This window comes from Panthera onca, chromosome D4 (genome assembly GCF_046562875.1).
Source record: "Panthera onca isolate mPanOnc1 chromosome D4, mPanOnc1 haplotype 2, whole genome shotgun sequence".
NCBI lineage: Eukaryota > Metazoa > Chordata > Mammalia > Carnivora > Felidae > Panthera > Panthera onca.
Window position 1 is genome coordinate 1,865,863 of NC_138351.1, and position 15,780 is coordinate 1,881,642.

The 15,780-nt window shown below is 63.6% G+C and overlaps 1 protein-coding gene across 1 annotated transcript; it reads right to left on the reverse strand.

The window, feature by feature from the left end:
- Positions 1-6: 6 nt before the first annotated feature.
- Positions 7-9,568, reverse strand: NINJ1 (ninjurin 1). The gene is made up of 3 exons (XM_081790856.1): positions 9,398-9,568; positions 1,623-1,848; positions 7-1,082 (listed from the first exon to the last, which is right to left on the reverse strand). Exons 1-3 carry the CDS (start codon positions 9,470-9,472, stop codon positions 928-930), a joined length of 456 nt encoding a protein of 151 aa, XP_081646982.1. The 5' UTR covers positions 9,473-9,568; the 3' UTR covers positions 7-927.
- Between the last annotated feature and the right edge of the window lie 6,212 nt (positions 9,569-15,780).

The following is a 15,780-nucleotide window of genomic DNA, read 5'->3' on the forward strand; positions in this document are numbered from 1 at the left end:
TGGCAGCGTGTCTGGCATCCAGCCCACGAGCTTTGGAGCCACTACAACTCCAGAGCCAGAAGGGCCCAATTCTGCCTTGGGCAAGCCTCAGTTTCCCCTCCCGGGTCACTGTCAGGGCTGAAAGGGGGGCCTCGGAGAGCAGACCCGTGTGACCCTCTCTGGGCTGATGCTCAGGGAGGGCCAGGACCGTGTTTAATCACGATTAATAAACGGCCTGGTCATCACGCCATGAGCAAGAGAGCAGGCTGGCATCCAGAGGATTCTGGGGGAGATGGACTTAACAACAAAGCAGGGCCAGCAGGCAGGCAGTGAGCTGGGACTCCCATGGCTGGCCAGTGGGAAATGGACACGTGTGGGCCCTGCTCCCGGGTCCCACCTCAACCTCCGGCTGGCCCCCCTGGAAGTTTTCTTTCACGCGCCCGACACACAGGCAGTGTCCAGGCAGCCCGCTGTCCACTCGGCCGCGGTGCCGGACTGGTGGCTGTCTGTCAGCAGTGCCCACCCCTTCTCTGGGGCGGGCCTGACGAGCAACCGCTGGGCCCGAGGCCGCACGTACCTGTGGTGTGCGGCCCCGGCCAGGGCCCCCCGTGCAGCACACATGACACACGCTGGGCCTGCTGACCCGCATTCGCCCTTGAGGCAGCCCCTCAGGCCCCGAAGAGTGCATGGAACCAGGGTCCCCCGCCCACGGCAGCTCCTGCTCCTGGGTAGGGCAACCCTGGGTGGGTGCTCGCCTCCGAGCAAGGACAGGGGATGAGCCCGGGGACGGTGCACACGGCCGGCGGCGCCCCACAGGACCGACGCGGGTCACGAGGGTCCGCTCGTGGGTCAGCGGGTGCCCGGGCGGCCTCGCGGCGGAGACGGACCCGCCCGGGGGCCGGCAGGTGGACGGCAGCAGGCGGGTCCCTCCCTGGCTCACCTGAACCCCTACTGCCGGGGTGCTGCGTCCATCACGGGCTTCTGGACGCCAAAGGCAGTGATGAAGATGTTGACCACGACAATGATGAAGACTAGGCCGGTGGCCAGGTTGTTGAGGAAGTCCAGCTTGGCATGCTTCGCGGGGTTGTTGAGGTCGTACCTGACTGTGGGCGGAAGGGAGCCGACGCTGCACCGGGGCCTGCGGCACCTGGGGCCTGCCGCCACGCTCGGACCGCTTTCCAGGCCTGCGGCCTCAGCCCCGCAGCCCCTTCTCCAAGAACGGAAGCTCAGAGGTGTCCGTCTGGGAGCAGAAGAGACTGCCCAAGGCCCAGGTGTGGATTTGAGGGCACAACGCGCTGGCGCTGAACGCACCCAGGCAGGCGCCTTTCTGAGCACTGCGGGCAGTGGCCTAGTGACTGTCACGTGGGCCCAAAGCCCTGCCCTTACCCCCACTTCATGGATGAGGCAACCGAGGCCCGCGGGGGTCAGGTACCTGCCCGAGGTCACACAGCCAGCCGTGGAGGTGAGCCCTGACCCTCCCCCCGGGGGAAGGACCACCAGCTAGTCCCCGTAGACCACGTTCTCCCGCAGCCTCGCTCGGGTGGGTGGAGGGACAGAGACGGGGGGGCCACCTCCTGACCGCATGGCTGAGTGGGGGCTGCCCCGGGGCCCTCCCCCGCCGGGGCCCCAGCCCAGGCTCACACCGAGGAAGATGAGCAGCACGCCCACGCCGATCTGCAGCACGAGGGAGATGGAGATGAGGACCACCAGGGGCACGAAGAAGGCGAAGCCGGGGCCCTGCTCGATGACGGCCTTCAGCTGGGACGCGTTGGCCATCAGCAGCGCGATGTCCAGCATGCTCTCCGCCGCGCTCTTCTTGTTGGCGTAATGGTTCACGTTAATGGGCCGGTTCCTGCCCCAGCGGGATGGCTGCGGGGAGGGGTTGGTCAGCCTGTGCCACCCCCCCCACCCGGCCTGTGCTGCCCCCCACCGCCTGTGCCCTCCCCCCCCCCACCCCGGGCAGGGGGTGGGGCTCCGTGGGGCCTGCAGGTGAGGCCCAGGGCCCCAGAGGGAAGGGCTCCTTGACAGATCAGAGTCCGGACAGGGCTGTGCAGCCCCTGTAAGACAACCCCCCCCTTCCCGAATCAAGTCCTCTAGGAGACCAAGCTGCAGCCTCGGCACATGTGCTGGTCTGGCCCCGGGTGGAGCCTCTGGCCCCCTGCCTGGCACAACCCCACCGGGGCCCCCGCCTGCCCTCCTCCGGCCCGGCGGGGCCGGGCGGGGGGCCAGGGCAGGAAGTGAAGTGTAGGCACCAGAACCCTGCTCGCTCCCCCAGCCACCTACCAAAGCGGGGTAGAGTCAAACTGAGCTGCTTTTTTAATTTTTATGTATTTACTTTTATTGTATTTTTTTTTTAAGTTTATTTATTTTGGGAGAGACAAAGCGGGAGGGGGGCAAACATGAGTGGGGGAGAGGCAGAAAGAGAGGGAGAGAGAGAATCCCAAGCAGGCTCTGTACTGTCAGCGAAGATTCCGACCTGCGGCTAGAATTCTGAACCGTGAGATCATGACCCGAGCTGAAAGCAAAGCGTCAGGTGCCCAACCAACTGAGCCACCCAGGCGCCCCACATTTTTATTATCATTATTTTTAATTTTTTTAATGTTTGTTTTTGAGAGAGAAAGAGAAAGAGACAGAGACAGAGCACGAGCAGGGGAGGGGCAGAGAGAGAGGGAGACACAGAATCTGAAGCAGGCTCCAGGCTCTGAGCTGTCGGCACAGAACCCAACACAGGGCTCGAACTCAGGAACCATGAGATCATGACCTGAGCCCAAGTTGGACGCTTAACTGACTGAACCACCCAGACGCCCCCCTAATTTTTTTTTTTTTAATTTTTTTTTTCAACGTTTTTTATTTATTTTTGGGACAGAGAGAGACAGAGCATGAACGGGGGAGGGGCAGAGAGAGAGGGAGACACAGAATCGGAAACAGGCTCCAGGCTCCGAGCCGTCAGCCCAGAGCCTGACGCGGGGCTCGAACTCACGGACCGCGAGATCGTGACCTGGCTGAAGTCGGACGCTTAACCGACTGCGCCACCCAGGCGCCCCAATTTTTATTTTTAAAAACAATTTTAATTTTTTTTTTTTTTCAACGTTTATTTATTTTTGGGACAGAGAGAGACAGAGCATGAACGGGGGAGGGACAGAGAGAGAGGGAGACACAGAATCGGAAACAGGCTCCAGGCTCTGAGCCATCAGCCCAGAGCCCGACGCAAGGCTCGAACTCACGGACCGTGAGATCGTGACCTGGCTGAAGTCGGACGCTTAACCGACTGCGCCACCCAGGCGCCCCTTTAAAAACAATTTTAAACCACTTTATCGAGGTGTGATTGCCATACAAAAAGCCGTACACAATTAACTTGGAGCCTCAGGAGTTAAGTGCACACCCAGGACACCCTGGCGGCCCCCAGAAGCCTCCTCTTGCCCTTTCATTCATTACCATGCTCTGTGATGAGGCTTGTGACGCCTTCTGTCCAGGAGGTGCCTCTGCCCGAGAACATCGCTGGGCCTCAGGCCACTCCTGGAGCCCTCCGTGCCCCGCCCAGGGGTCACCACCTCCAGGAAGCCCCTCTCTCCTGGGCACAGCTGCCCCCGGCTGGCCCCTCCCCAGCCCCCCAGGACGCACCCGCACCCCTCGGCCCTGAGCCACCAGGCCCTGCACCGCGCCTCCTGGGGCACAGGGGAGATCGCGTTTCCGAAGTCATGAAAGATGCAGGCTGGAGGCAGGCTGCAGGGGAGGGGCAAAAGCAGCATTCTCTGCCCCCTGTACCTTCTGCGGCTGGAAACTTCACCCTGCAAAATGCTGAACTACCGGGGTGGGGGTGGGGCAGGGGCGGGGGCGGGGCAGGGGTCGTTTTTGCCCTGTGTCTTACTTACTAAACTTAATCTCATCTAGAATAGTGTACCAGGAGGAAGGGAGAATGGGCGTGTGGAACAGCGGCAGTCGGGCAGCCCCGCCTTCATTCAGCCCGAAGGCTGAGTAGCAGAGGCACTAGGTTTAAAATTCCAGATCCAAGCACTGGGCCCTCGACCCAGCCCCGCCTCCACCCTGCACTGCTGACTGCCGCGCTCCACACACGGCAGCCCCACCGGGGTCCCGGCTTGGCCTCTTCACGCGAGCCTCCAGCTGTGCCCACAGCTGTGGGGGGGGGGGCACCCCCAGGCCGCACACGCCCCAGCCCGCTGCCTAAGGGCCTGTGTGCCCACAGCGGGCGGCTGGGCTGGCCACGCCTCATCACGTGGGCGCTGCTGCGAGGGGCGGGCGTCCCTCGCCTGTGGCGGGAACGTGCTCCTGTCACAAACCACAAGTGCCAAAGCACCTTCCCTCAAGGCCACCACAGTGCTGTCCTGGTCTCCAGTCCTGGAGAAAAGAGCCGGGCGCAGACCTTTGGAGGGGCTCCCACCTGCTGGGGGCAGGGTGGCCAGGTACATATACGCCCAAGAGCACACACCCATCAGCACGTGTATGTGTACACGTATATAAACACGTAAACACGCATGCACGTATAAACACGCACAAGCAGACACACGTGAGCAAATACGCACACATGCTCGGTGCACACGCATGTGGGCACATGCACATATTAACCTATAAACAGGCACACGCACACATGCACAGCCAGGCTGACTGTGCTGGCCTCTGGGCTGGAGGAAGAATTCCCTTTTATTCTGAGCCTTCCACAACCGTTCGAGTCCTTTACAGCCACACGCACACTCAAACACAGAATGACACGTCAGTGCCCCCAGCATGGGGACCCTGTGTCCCCACTCTCCCCTGTCCTGGGTGCCCCTGGCCCGTCCTCACACTCACTGTGGGGAAACTGAGGCTAGCACAGGAAGCACTTTATCCAAAGCAGAGACCAAGGGAGGGCTGCGCTTTGACCCGTGTTCCCCTCGGGCCTGCAGAGGGGGCTGGGGCTGGGGCTGGAGCTGGGATCAGGGCCGGCCAGGTGGAGCTGTGCACTCACTCGGCCACTGTTCCGCAACCCCCACCCCCACGGCTCCAGTGGTGTGACCTTAGGACAGCCAGCACCCTCTGGGCCTCAGTCTCCGTGTGCGACCCCCTCTGGGCCTCAGTCTCCGTGTGTGCAACCCCCTCTGGGCCTCAGTCTCCGTGTGTCTGACGGGGCCAGGAGCAGGCATCCTAAGGTTCTGGTGGATCTGGCCACTGCCTCAGAGCCCCGAGTGGCAAGCACGCCCCTCCTGGTGCAGGGCACTTCCTGCCCACGCGGCCATCTGCTTCCTGTTCAACCCGTGCAGGGATAAGGGGCGCCAGCCAGGAGGCCAGTCAAGCCCCGCTCACCACAGCCTGGCTGTGTGGCCTCGACAACGTGCTCCCTGCAGCTGGCCTCAGTCTCCCCATCTGTGTGCCCCGGGCCGCACTCTGGGGAGCCCCCCTCTAGTGGACAGGGAGCATCAACCCTCCAACCTGGCCTGTCTGCCCCAGAGAGCCCGCTGTCCCGGGCACAGTCTAGCGGGGCAGGGTGGGAAGGCCGCCGGAGCCCTTGGTCTGAACTGCCAGCCTGGCTGCCGGGAGCCACGCTGGGAACCTCCCACACAGACCTCTGCCCGTGACCTGAGTAGCGCAGGGAACAAACACCCTGGTTAATGTGTCCCCAGGGCCAGGAGGACTTCCCCCAAACCTCAACGGTGGTATCGGGAGCCGGGCGAAGCGGCAGGTGAGCTCTGGAGTTCTCCCCCTAAAATCCAGGAAGGAGCCTTGCGGGTTGGGAGCCAGGGCCCAGGAGGGAGGCCCGCCTTCTGTGGACAGAGGGCCTGGGGGCGTTCGCAGCTAGCCCAGGGCCACAGTGCTGTCCTCAGCCCGGACAGGGAGGGAACTGGGACGGATGTGAGCCCAGATCTGCAGCGCCCAAGTGCCTGCTTCGGCCGTAGCTTCACGGATACACTCCAGTCCAGCCCAGGCTCGGGTAGAGGAGACGGAGTGCCCGCCCCAGCCTCCAGCTCCCCGGGGAGTTGAGGCCAGGCCTGGGAGGAGCCAGGGGACTGGGTTGCTGACCGCCGCCCATCCTGCCCGCCCTGACTGCTGCGTGGAAGTGTGGAACGGGAGCCCCTGCCCAGAACCCACCTTCCTGTTTCCGGAAGAGACCAAGGCCCCCACCAAATCCATGGCGTCCATCGGCTGCTCTGTGAGGAGCTAGGGTAGGACTCCCGCTGGCACCTCTCCCCAAGACCCCTGAATCCCACACCAGGGTTCTGTGCCTCAGTTTCCTCATCTGCAAAATGGGCGATCAGACTGAATGAGGGGTGCAGAGGCCCTTTGGTCTGTTGGAGCCCAGCCAGCCAGGGCAGACGGCCTCCTAAATGAGCTGCACGGATTTGGACCAATAGATCCGAACAACAAGAGAAAGGACAAGCCCAGGAAATGGCCGTGTGCCCTGAGCAGGACCCAGGGGCCTGGCCCACCACAGCTCCTCTGCTTGGGCACAGTAGGTGCCGGTGGGAACGGGGCTCTGGAGTCCTTCCCTCTGGGGAGGAACCTGAGAACAAAGGTGGGTCTGGCAAGACCTGGGGTGTCCCTCATCTGACCCACCCATCTGGCCATGTGCCATCGCTCATGCCTGGCACGGAGGCCACAAGGCCAGCACTGAGAGGTGTCTCGCTCCACGTCAGTGTCCCTGTCAGTGTCCCCACGGGAAGTCTCGGTGCGGGGGGGGGGGGGGGGCGGTTTCCCACAGCAGCTGGGCCATGGGCTGGGCAGACCTGCTTCCTGTGGGCTCAGCACTGGCCGGCAGTGACCCCGAGGCCTTTTAGAACTTGGCCAAGACCCTGCCAGCCTCAGGATCTTTCCGGGAAAGCAGAAGTGAGGGAGAGAGCCCAGATGCAGCCCCCGGAGCCACACCCCACCCCCCTGCTCCCCCCCTGCTGTGTCCTCCGCTGGCTGTGGCCCCAATGGCCACCACAAGGTCCAATGCAGCTGCCCCCAAGCCAAGACGCACCCCGGGCATGACACGGCCAAGGGCCATTTCACACAACATTCAGGTTTGCTACTCGTCCTGCCACCAGCCGCAGGTGAGAGAGACACCAGCTCTCTTCGGCAGGGGCCCCGGGCAGCCTGGCCTCCGTGAGGGCCGTGGGGGCACAGGCACGGGGTGAGGAGCACCTGCGGGGTCCATCTGCTCAGCGGTTGCACGGACGGCTCTTCCCTGAGCCCGGCCACCCTGGGAAGTGAGTGACCCTGCCCCACTTCCCACTAGAGGACACTCAGCCCCCAGCGGGCGTCCTGAGGCTGACAGGGGCTTTCGGCCTGGGCCTCCCAGTCAGCACCGCCCGCCGCCAGGGCTGTGCTGGGGACACGGGACCAACCTAGCCCACCCGCTCTGCCATCCAGGGCTCCTGTTCCACTCGCGCATCCAAAGACCCCAGGGGTCGCCCCTCTCGCCAGTGAGACCTCCTCACACAGGTGCCGGAGGCCCAGATTTGAGCAGGTGCTGTGAAGGAAAGGCTGTGCCTGTCCACAGGGGTCCCGCCACGGGGAAAGGTGCCTCCCTGGAGTCATCACCAGCAGCGGGCAGGAACGTGGACACTGTGCCCAGCACACACACGAGCCCATGTGGTCCTCACCACGACCTCTGACGAAAGACATTGCTACCATCCAACATCACAGAGGGGAAACCGTCGAGACAGAGTAACGTCCCGCAAACACAACAAGGCGGGTCCTGAAGGTGGGAGGGCGAGGCAGAGGCTGGGGAGTGGCGCTACGTGGGTCTGGGCCGCAGGCACGGTGAGATCCTTCCAGGAGACCCCCACACCCACACCCACACCCACACCGGCTCTCGGGGGCCATGGAAGGGCCTGACCTCCTGTCACACTCGTTCTCCCCAGACTTGCTTGGGCCTTTCCCTTGCCGTTCTCTCTGCTCGGGATGTCCTTTCCCACACGGCAGACGGCCATGCCGCACCACAGTCGGGTCCTGCAGCACGCAGCGCCAGCAGCCCCCTGTGCAGGAGCCCTCCTGACCCCCCTGTCCCCCACCCACACAGCAGGGCTCCAGGCTCTGGCCTTGGTTTCTCCGCCTGGGCTGGTCCCAGCACTGACGTAGCGGCTCAGTGATGATGGGGGAGGCATCTCCCACCTGACCTCCCTGGGCCTGGGATTCACAGGACCCTGCCTGCCAAAGCTGAGGGGAGCAGAGAGAGGCTGGACTGGAAGGCGCAGCCACAGGTTGGGAGGTGAGCAGGATCCCTCCTTTCCAACTGGGGTGTGTGTGGGGGGGGGTCGGATTATTTCTCCCTTTCCAGACGGTGCACAGGAGGCCCTGAGAGGTGAGGCAGCCTCCCCGAGTATGCACACCCACAGCTCTGAAGTGCTTCCATGCCAGGGCAGGCCACTCAAGGACCTTCTCGGTCCTCAGTTTCCTCACCACCAACCCAGGGACAAACATCCTGTGCCACCCTAGGGCCGTCAGGCTTTCCTGAAGGGTCAGCACAGAGGCTGGGCCCCAGAAAGCCTCTGTCAAGAACAGACAAGGATGGAGAGAATGGAGAGGATCAGTGGGGTCACCAGCACACAGGGGGCCTGCCCTGCCATCGGGGTCTCACTCACCCCAATGTCCTCCCCCACCCCCAACCCGGCCTATTCCCCACAGCTGAGCCGCGCTGCCCCAGCCGGGTTCACATGGCTGGGAGACGGCCATCCCTGCCCCCATCGCCAGGGGGTCAGAAAGTGAAAGAATGTTCAAAGTCAACAAGTCACCAGAGAGTCATGCCCAGGACTGCATCACAAACAGAGGTGCTGGAGAAGCTCTGGGCCCAGGGAACAGGGCACGGACAGCCCCACCCCCCGCCCCCCACAGGACCCAGGGGCAGCGGGGGAGCCACCACTTGTAAAGTGGAAGTCGGGACCCCTGCCAGCGCCTGTCCCATGCCCACGGCCGTCCGAGGCCAGGAGTGCATGTTTTGCAGAGGCCGCGGCGGAGACAGGAGCGGAGCCACAGCGGCCTCAAGTTCCCCATCGGGGCACGCACTGGATAGTGCGGTGGCGGCAAACACAGCGGGTGACGTAACCGTCTGCCCGCTGCTGGCCCCGGGCCCGGAGGCTGGGATCCTGCGCGTCCGGGCGCGCACGAGCGGGAGGGGATGCGGGGGCCGAAGTTAGAGGCCCGCACGGGAGGCGGGGGAAGGTGGCGCCCAGGCCACCCCGCCGCGCGGCTCGGCGTACGCACCTGCCGGCCCGCCCGGCGACCCCGGCGGCGTGGCCCTAGCCCCCGGACCGCACGTCGGACCCGACGGCGGGGGGGGGGGGGGGGGGACGCACGGGGAGCAGAGACCCCGGCACCCCGCAGTGCGGAAGCGGGCGCGCAGCCGGCCGGCGACCCCCGGTGCCCGGGGAGCAGCGGGCGCGGGGCCCAGAGAGGGCGGGCGCCGGCCAAGATCGCACAGCGGCGCGGGCGGGGCGGGGCTTACCGGGGCGTCCGGGGAGCCGGGCGAGCCCGGGCGCAGGTCGCCGTTGAGCTCCAACTCCTCGGTGCCCGATTCCATGATGCGGCAGCCAGAGCCGCCTCGCTCGGGGCCTGAGCGCGGCCCGCGCCTGGGTCCCGGGGACCCCGCTGCGCTCCCGCCCTCGGCCCGCCCCCGGCCCGCCCCCGGGCTCCGCCCCCGGGCTCCGCCCCTCCGCCCCATCCGCCCCCAGACTCCGCCTCAGGACTCCGCCCCTCCGCCCAGCCGGGGCGGGCCCGCGGGACCCCGAGGACCCTCCCTCTCGCCGCGCGGGCGGGGGCGGGCCACGTCCGGCTCTGCCCACGTCTTGGACACTTTTAATCCACGAAATGAAGCCAAGAACCATCCTTCCCCGGGCCACTTCGCAAACTGCTGGGCGCGACAGGAAGGCGAGCGCGCCGCTGCCAGGGAGTGGGGGTTCTCGGGCGCCCCACGCCCCCGGGGCCGACCCGCACGCTCAGGAGGTGGGGGGGGCGGTGGGGGCAGCAGAGGGCCGCTTGGTGCAGCCCCCGCCCTGTTGGCGCAGCCTCCGTGTTCCCAGGCGGGAGACAGGTCCTCTGGTCTGGGGTGGCGCCCCGTGCCAGGGCGGGCCGCTGCGGGCGGCCAGAGCGCGTTGGCTCCCCCAGGCCTTGGCTCAGTCGGCCGCTGTTTCCCAGGGCGCCCGGCAAGACGCGGGCCGCTCCCAGGCGTCGGAAGCCAGGCGGGTGCGCGGGGGCCCGGAGGGGCCGGGCGTTACCTCCCGGGGCCACTGTGTCCTCGAGTCCTGACCCTGAGCCTGCTGCCAGGCCCAGCCGCTTTTACCACTCCCACTTCTTCCGCGGTGTCTGCCGACGTCTCCGCCAAAGCACCCTAGTGTCCGTGAGCAGGGCCACTGGCCCCCTTGACCCTCCCCGCGCCCCTGGCTGGGGTCCCTCTAGGCTGCCGGACTCTATAACCCTGAACCACCATAGCTGTGTGGGCTGGGGCAGGTGACTGGACCTCTCTGTCTCGGCTTCCCCATCCGTGATGCGGGAATGGTCCTCTTAGGCCCTGTGGGCTGATTATCCCCCCACCCCCACCCCAAGAAGGTAAGTAGCAGTGCCCCAGGTCAGGAAGCAGCGAGTTAAGTGGGTGAATTAGCTGGAGTTGGAGGCTTGTTCATTCATCAGGTCATCATGGAACGCCTACTGTATGCCCGGTCCTGTTCTAGACACAGAGCTGCGACAAGGTGGGGGGGGGGGGGGGGCAAGGTTTGTGGGACAGGCAGGAACCAGCCCCCAGCAGCCCTGCGTGGGGCCAGGTACGTGGCTTTTCTTACAGCCTCGGGAGGCAGGCTCTCCCCCGCTGGCCTGATGGGGGGGGGGGGGGGGTGGAAACTGAGGAAGGGGGAGTGGGGGGAGGCCAAGAAGGAGGAGCTCAGAACTTCTGGGGCGTTTGCAGGCCGTCTAAGCGGTCGACTGGATGCCCCCCCAGCAGGTCTGCGTGGCCAGCAGGAGGGCACCGTGGGTGTGGGAACCCAGTTCCTGGTCTGACCAGGATCGTCACCACACTCCAGGCTGAGACCTCCCCTCCCCCACCCCACGCCTCATCCCTGCTGGCAGAGGAGTTTTATAAGTGAAACCAAAGGCATGGAAAATGCAAGTCACCCAGGGGATTTATCAGAAAAAGGGATCTTCCACTAAACCCTGGTCTGGGCCTCCTGTTGACCTTTCTCTCCTCCCTTGTGTGGGGGAGTAGCAGGGCCGGCAGGGGGGTAGCACCGCCCAGGTGGGGGGGCAGCCATCCCAGGGGGTGTCGGTCCTACCCACTTACCCCATACCCAGGTCTGTGAAGGAGCTGCCGTTGGCCCAGTTCAAGGCTGAGGGAACTGAAGCCAGGGCAGGTGGTCCGTGCCTCAGTCCTGCTTTGGGCCGCCCTGAGCGGGGACTCTGCAGTGCCCCCCGGGGTCTGGGCAGGCCTGGGCACGGGGCCCCGTACAGCAACACACAGTTGTTCTCACAGAGCCCACACCTGACTGTTGACAAGTGGCCGAAAATGCAGAACTTTAAATGTTAGCACCTTTCACACAGAATGGCATAAACTCCCACCCCAGGGGCCACGCTGGCTCCTGGAGGGGCCAGGAGGGAGGGTCCTGAGGGTGCAGGGGAGGCTGGGCGGTGGGGAGAAGAGCCTCGGCCCCTTCCGCAGGTGAGAGGGTCTTGTCTTGGTGGGCCGTGTGGGGGCTGCGGATGGGAAGGCTCCGGGGGCCCTGGTCCCCCATCCTGAGCTTGTCTCTCCTGTGGGCCCCATGGCTGCTCAGGGCTGAGGTTCGCCATTCCCTTGGTCCAGAAGGAGGATGTCAGAAAAGGTCCTGGTGTAACGATTCAGCAGTTCACCTTCCGCGGGTCAAGGTCACAGCCCTCACAGCAGGGTCTCACCCTCCAGGCCCGTCCCCCACCCCATTGTGTGTCCTTGAGAGGGACTTCCTGGACGCCTGTGTCATCCTCATTTGCCTATGAAGTGTCTGCTTCCCTGACTGCTCCCAGCACGGACCCAAAGGGGCCGGGCCATCTTGCTGTGTGTCCTCACTACCTGCTTTCAGATTCTCCTGCAGAGAGCGGATGCTGAACTGAAGAGAGGGTCCGTGGGCAGAGGATCACGGGGAGTGTCCCGGGCTGGCCGTGCTCCCGCAGAGAGGCGCAGAGACGTGGCGGAGAGGCTGCCCGTACAAGCAGCACACATACACTCAGAGTTAACCTGGCCCCACCGAGCTGCGTGACTAGGGAAACACTTCCTGTCTGACAAATGGGGGCGCTGAAGGTGAAGCACCCCAGCCCATAGAACACCAAGGCCAGTGCCCAGTGTGGGAGGGCCCTGGAGCCCCCGTGGGCCCCTGTCACCTGGACCAGGCCCCCCGGAGCTGAGAGCTGAGCACAGGAGCGGGGCAGCCCTGGTGGCAGCTTCATGCCCCAGGCGGGCAGAGAGCGGACGCCTGAGCAACACCCCTCCTGGCCAGGAAGGACACAGGCCTCCCCGCCGAGAGGCCTGCACCCCAGCCACCGCACCCGCCCTGGAGCCAGGGAGGAGCATCACCTGTGCCCCCGCATTACTACCCGTCGCCTCGGGCCTGGGAGGATGCACCTCCAGACAAACCGTATTTTGTGGACCGGAGCCTTAGAAGGCCGCGGGCTCCTGGCCGGTCTCCCTCTCTGAGAGGCGTGGATCCCTGTCGGTGGTGTTTCCACATACGGAGGGCAGGAACGGTGGGGGGAGAGGTGGCATGACCTGCCCAGGCCTCCCCAGCCCCGCAAGGCAGGCTGGCGCTCGGTCCGCCCGGGAGGCCCTGCCTCTCCCGCCTCCAGCGGGGCCCGGCCCGCCCGCACACGCCCAGCGCCAGGCAGAGCCCAGGGGTGACAGACACGCCTTGGGAGCTGGTGGCCCATGCCCACTGGCCCCACTGGGGCACCATTACCTGGCGGCGGGTGGGCCGGGCTCTGTGCTCTGTCAGGTACTTTCGGGGACCACGGCTCCCACCAGATGGGTGCACGGGGCCAGGGGGTGGAGCAGGGCTGACCTTCCATTTCCAGAAGGACAGGGAAAGGTGGTCAGGCCTATGAGGAGGTGCTGTGCCACTGCCACACTTTATTTATTTGTAACTTTTTAAAAAGATTTTCCTTCAACGTTTATTTATTTCTAAGAGAGAGTGCACGCGCGCCTGTGCTTGCATGGTGGGGGAGGGGCACAGAAAGAGAGGGAGAGAGGATCCCAAGCAGGCTCCCCGCGCGGCTCCGTCCCATGAACTGCGAGATCACGACCTGACCGGAAATCAAGATTCAGATGCTCAACCCGCCGAGCCCCCCAGGGGCCCCTTCTTCCCCACTTGAAACACAGGAGCAGAGGAGCTTGCCAAGGTGGCACAGGCATGCCTGGGTCAAGGATGGCAACGGGCCAGGTGGTGCGAGCGGGACGCCCACGCAGGTGTGTGCACCACCTCCCACAGTCCCCCAGCGAGACGTGACACGCCCAAGACCACCCAGTATGGCGCAGCTAGCCCTAGAGGGCCCCGAGCCCCAAAACAAAGTGAGCACCCACCGTGAGGGAGACACTGAGTTGTGGCCGCCCGTGTTTTGGAATGCCTTGTAGCCATTTACAGAGCAAGTGGGTGGCAGGCTGGCTGGCCTGGAGGGACCCGCCCGGTACCATGGAGAGAGAGCAGTGACAAGTGGCTTCTTCCTGAGGCCCTGACCCACCCGTCTGTCCTGCCCATTTGTGCACTGGGTTCTCCCAGAGCAGGGTGGGGCTGACTCACTTGTCATCTCCAGGCATCTTTACCCAGCAAAGCCTTTGTCCTCAGCAGCCAGGGCAAAGGGGGCAGGGTCAGCGGTCACCCCCACCGGCAGTTCTTCCCTTCTGTCTCTGTCACGGACTCCTGATTTTTAGCTTAGCAAGTGGCCTCCCAGAATAGAAGCTGTGTTCCCCAGCCTCTCCTGCTGCTAGGTGTGCCTGTGTGGCTACATTCTAGCAGTGGAAGGGGACATGCAACATCAGGGAAGAGACCTTAAACAGAGGGGTTTTATTTTTTATTTTTTTAATTTTATGTATTACTTCCTTTACTTTTTACTTCCTCTTTCCTGCTGGGTGGAATACAGTTGTAATGGCCAGAGTTCCAGCAGCCACACTGGCCCACGAGGAGAACTTGGGCCTGGGAGTCTTACACAGCAGAGCTAAAGACAGAAGAAGCCATGGGGAGCCTGGGTGGCTCAGTCGGTTAAGCGTCCGACTTCGACTCAGGTCATGATCTCGCGGTTCGTGGCTTCAAGCCCCGCATCCGGCTCTGTGCTGAAAGCTCAGAGCCAGGAGCCTGTTTCAGATTCTGTGTCTCCCTCTATCTCTCTGACCCTCCCCCGTTCACGCTCTGTCTCTCTCTGTCTCAAAAATAAATAAACGTTAAAAAAAAAAAAAAAGACAGAAGAAGCCTGTGTCCCCAGTGCTTGAAGTACAGGCCCTCCCTGGGCTGCCCACCTCAAGACTTCTTGAGTGTGAATAAGAAAAAAAAATCTATCTTGTTTTGAGGGTTCCATAATTTGGGGGCAGGGGGCTTGTGATACAGTTGATCTGGACCCTGGTTTTTAAATATGTGTTATGCTTTTCATTAGTAAATAGATTTTCCTTTTTTTTTTTTAAGTTTATTTATTTTGGGAGAGTGAGAGAGAGCAAGCGAGCAGGGGAGGGGCAGAGAGAGAGGGAGAGAGAATTCCAAGCAGCCGTCGGCACAGAGCCTGACAAGAAGGTCCATCTCACAAACCGTGAGATCATGAGCCAAAGTCAAGAGTCAGATGCTTAACTGACTGAGCCACCCAGGTGCCCCTAGATTTTCTTCTTTAAACGCAGAACATATGACACGTTGAATCGCTTCCCCCTCCCCCCTCAATTCCATTTTGAAAATGTGTATCAGACCATGTCATCGGCCAGCTTAACTCTCTCTGAAGTCTTCTTGAAAAAATCCTCACTCCTGGACCCTGAACACATGACCCCTGCATCCGCCCCTCCCTTCAGCCTCCCCAGTGCCCTTCTCTTTATTCCATGGACTCTGTACCTCAGGGCCTTTGCACTCTCCATTTTCCCGGTCTGAAGATCCTGTCCCCAGGCCTCCATGTTGGTGGCTCCTTCCTGTCACCTGATCACAGACCACCCTTCTGCAGGGGCCCCTGGCCCCCCTCACTCTAGCCCAGGGTCAGCTCCCGAAAGCACCATGCTTGCTTACGCGCACGCTGTCTGCCCCCTCCCTGACGCAAAGCCCCAGGCACCACTCGCCCTCAGCCCACACCCTGTGCTGCCCAGGGCATGCCCTAGCCCTGTCTGCTTTGTCCAGCCTCCAGGCGTCTCTCATCCCGGCTAGCCCTGTCCAGCCCGTGCTCCGCAAACCACTAATGACAGAGCTGCCGGGCTCCAAATTCTCTGCCCTGACATTGACCGCTGACTCACACCAGGAAGCTAACGGGCCACAGGTGGTCGTGGGAGTGTGGGAGTGCGTCTGGAGCCCCGGCAGGGCAGGTGACCTGTGGTTTGGTGAAGAGACATTGCCGGCAGGTCAGGTCTAGGCTGGGTTCCTCCTTCCTCTCCAAAGGTCGGCTGCTGACCCCGGCCGGTCTGGCGGACTGGGCTGAACCACAGGCCGAGAGGAGGCCCTCTGGGCGGGCGGTGGCTCCCGCTTAGTACACCGGGCCTGAGAGCTCTGCCCCTGGCGCAGGTGCTCAGAGAACAGGTGCTGAAGGCCCCGGGCGCGCACGTACCCACCCACACCCACAGCCTCCCCGCTGAGGGCCAGAGGCTTCTCATTCTCCAGGTCCGGGGGCCGCCTCCTCTGGGAAGACTGAGGGCAGCCCTGATCC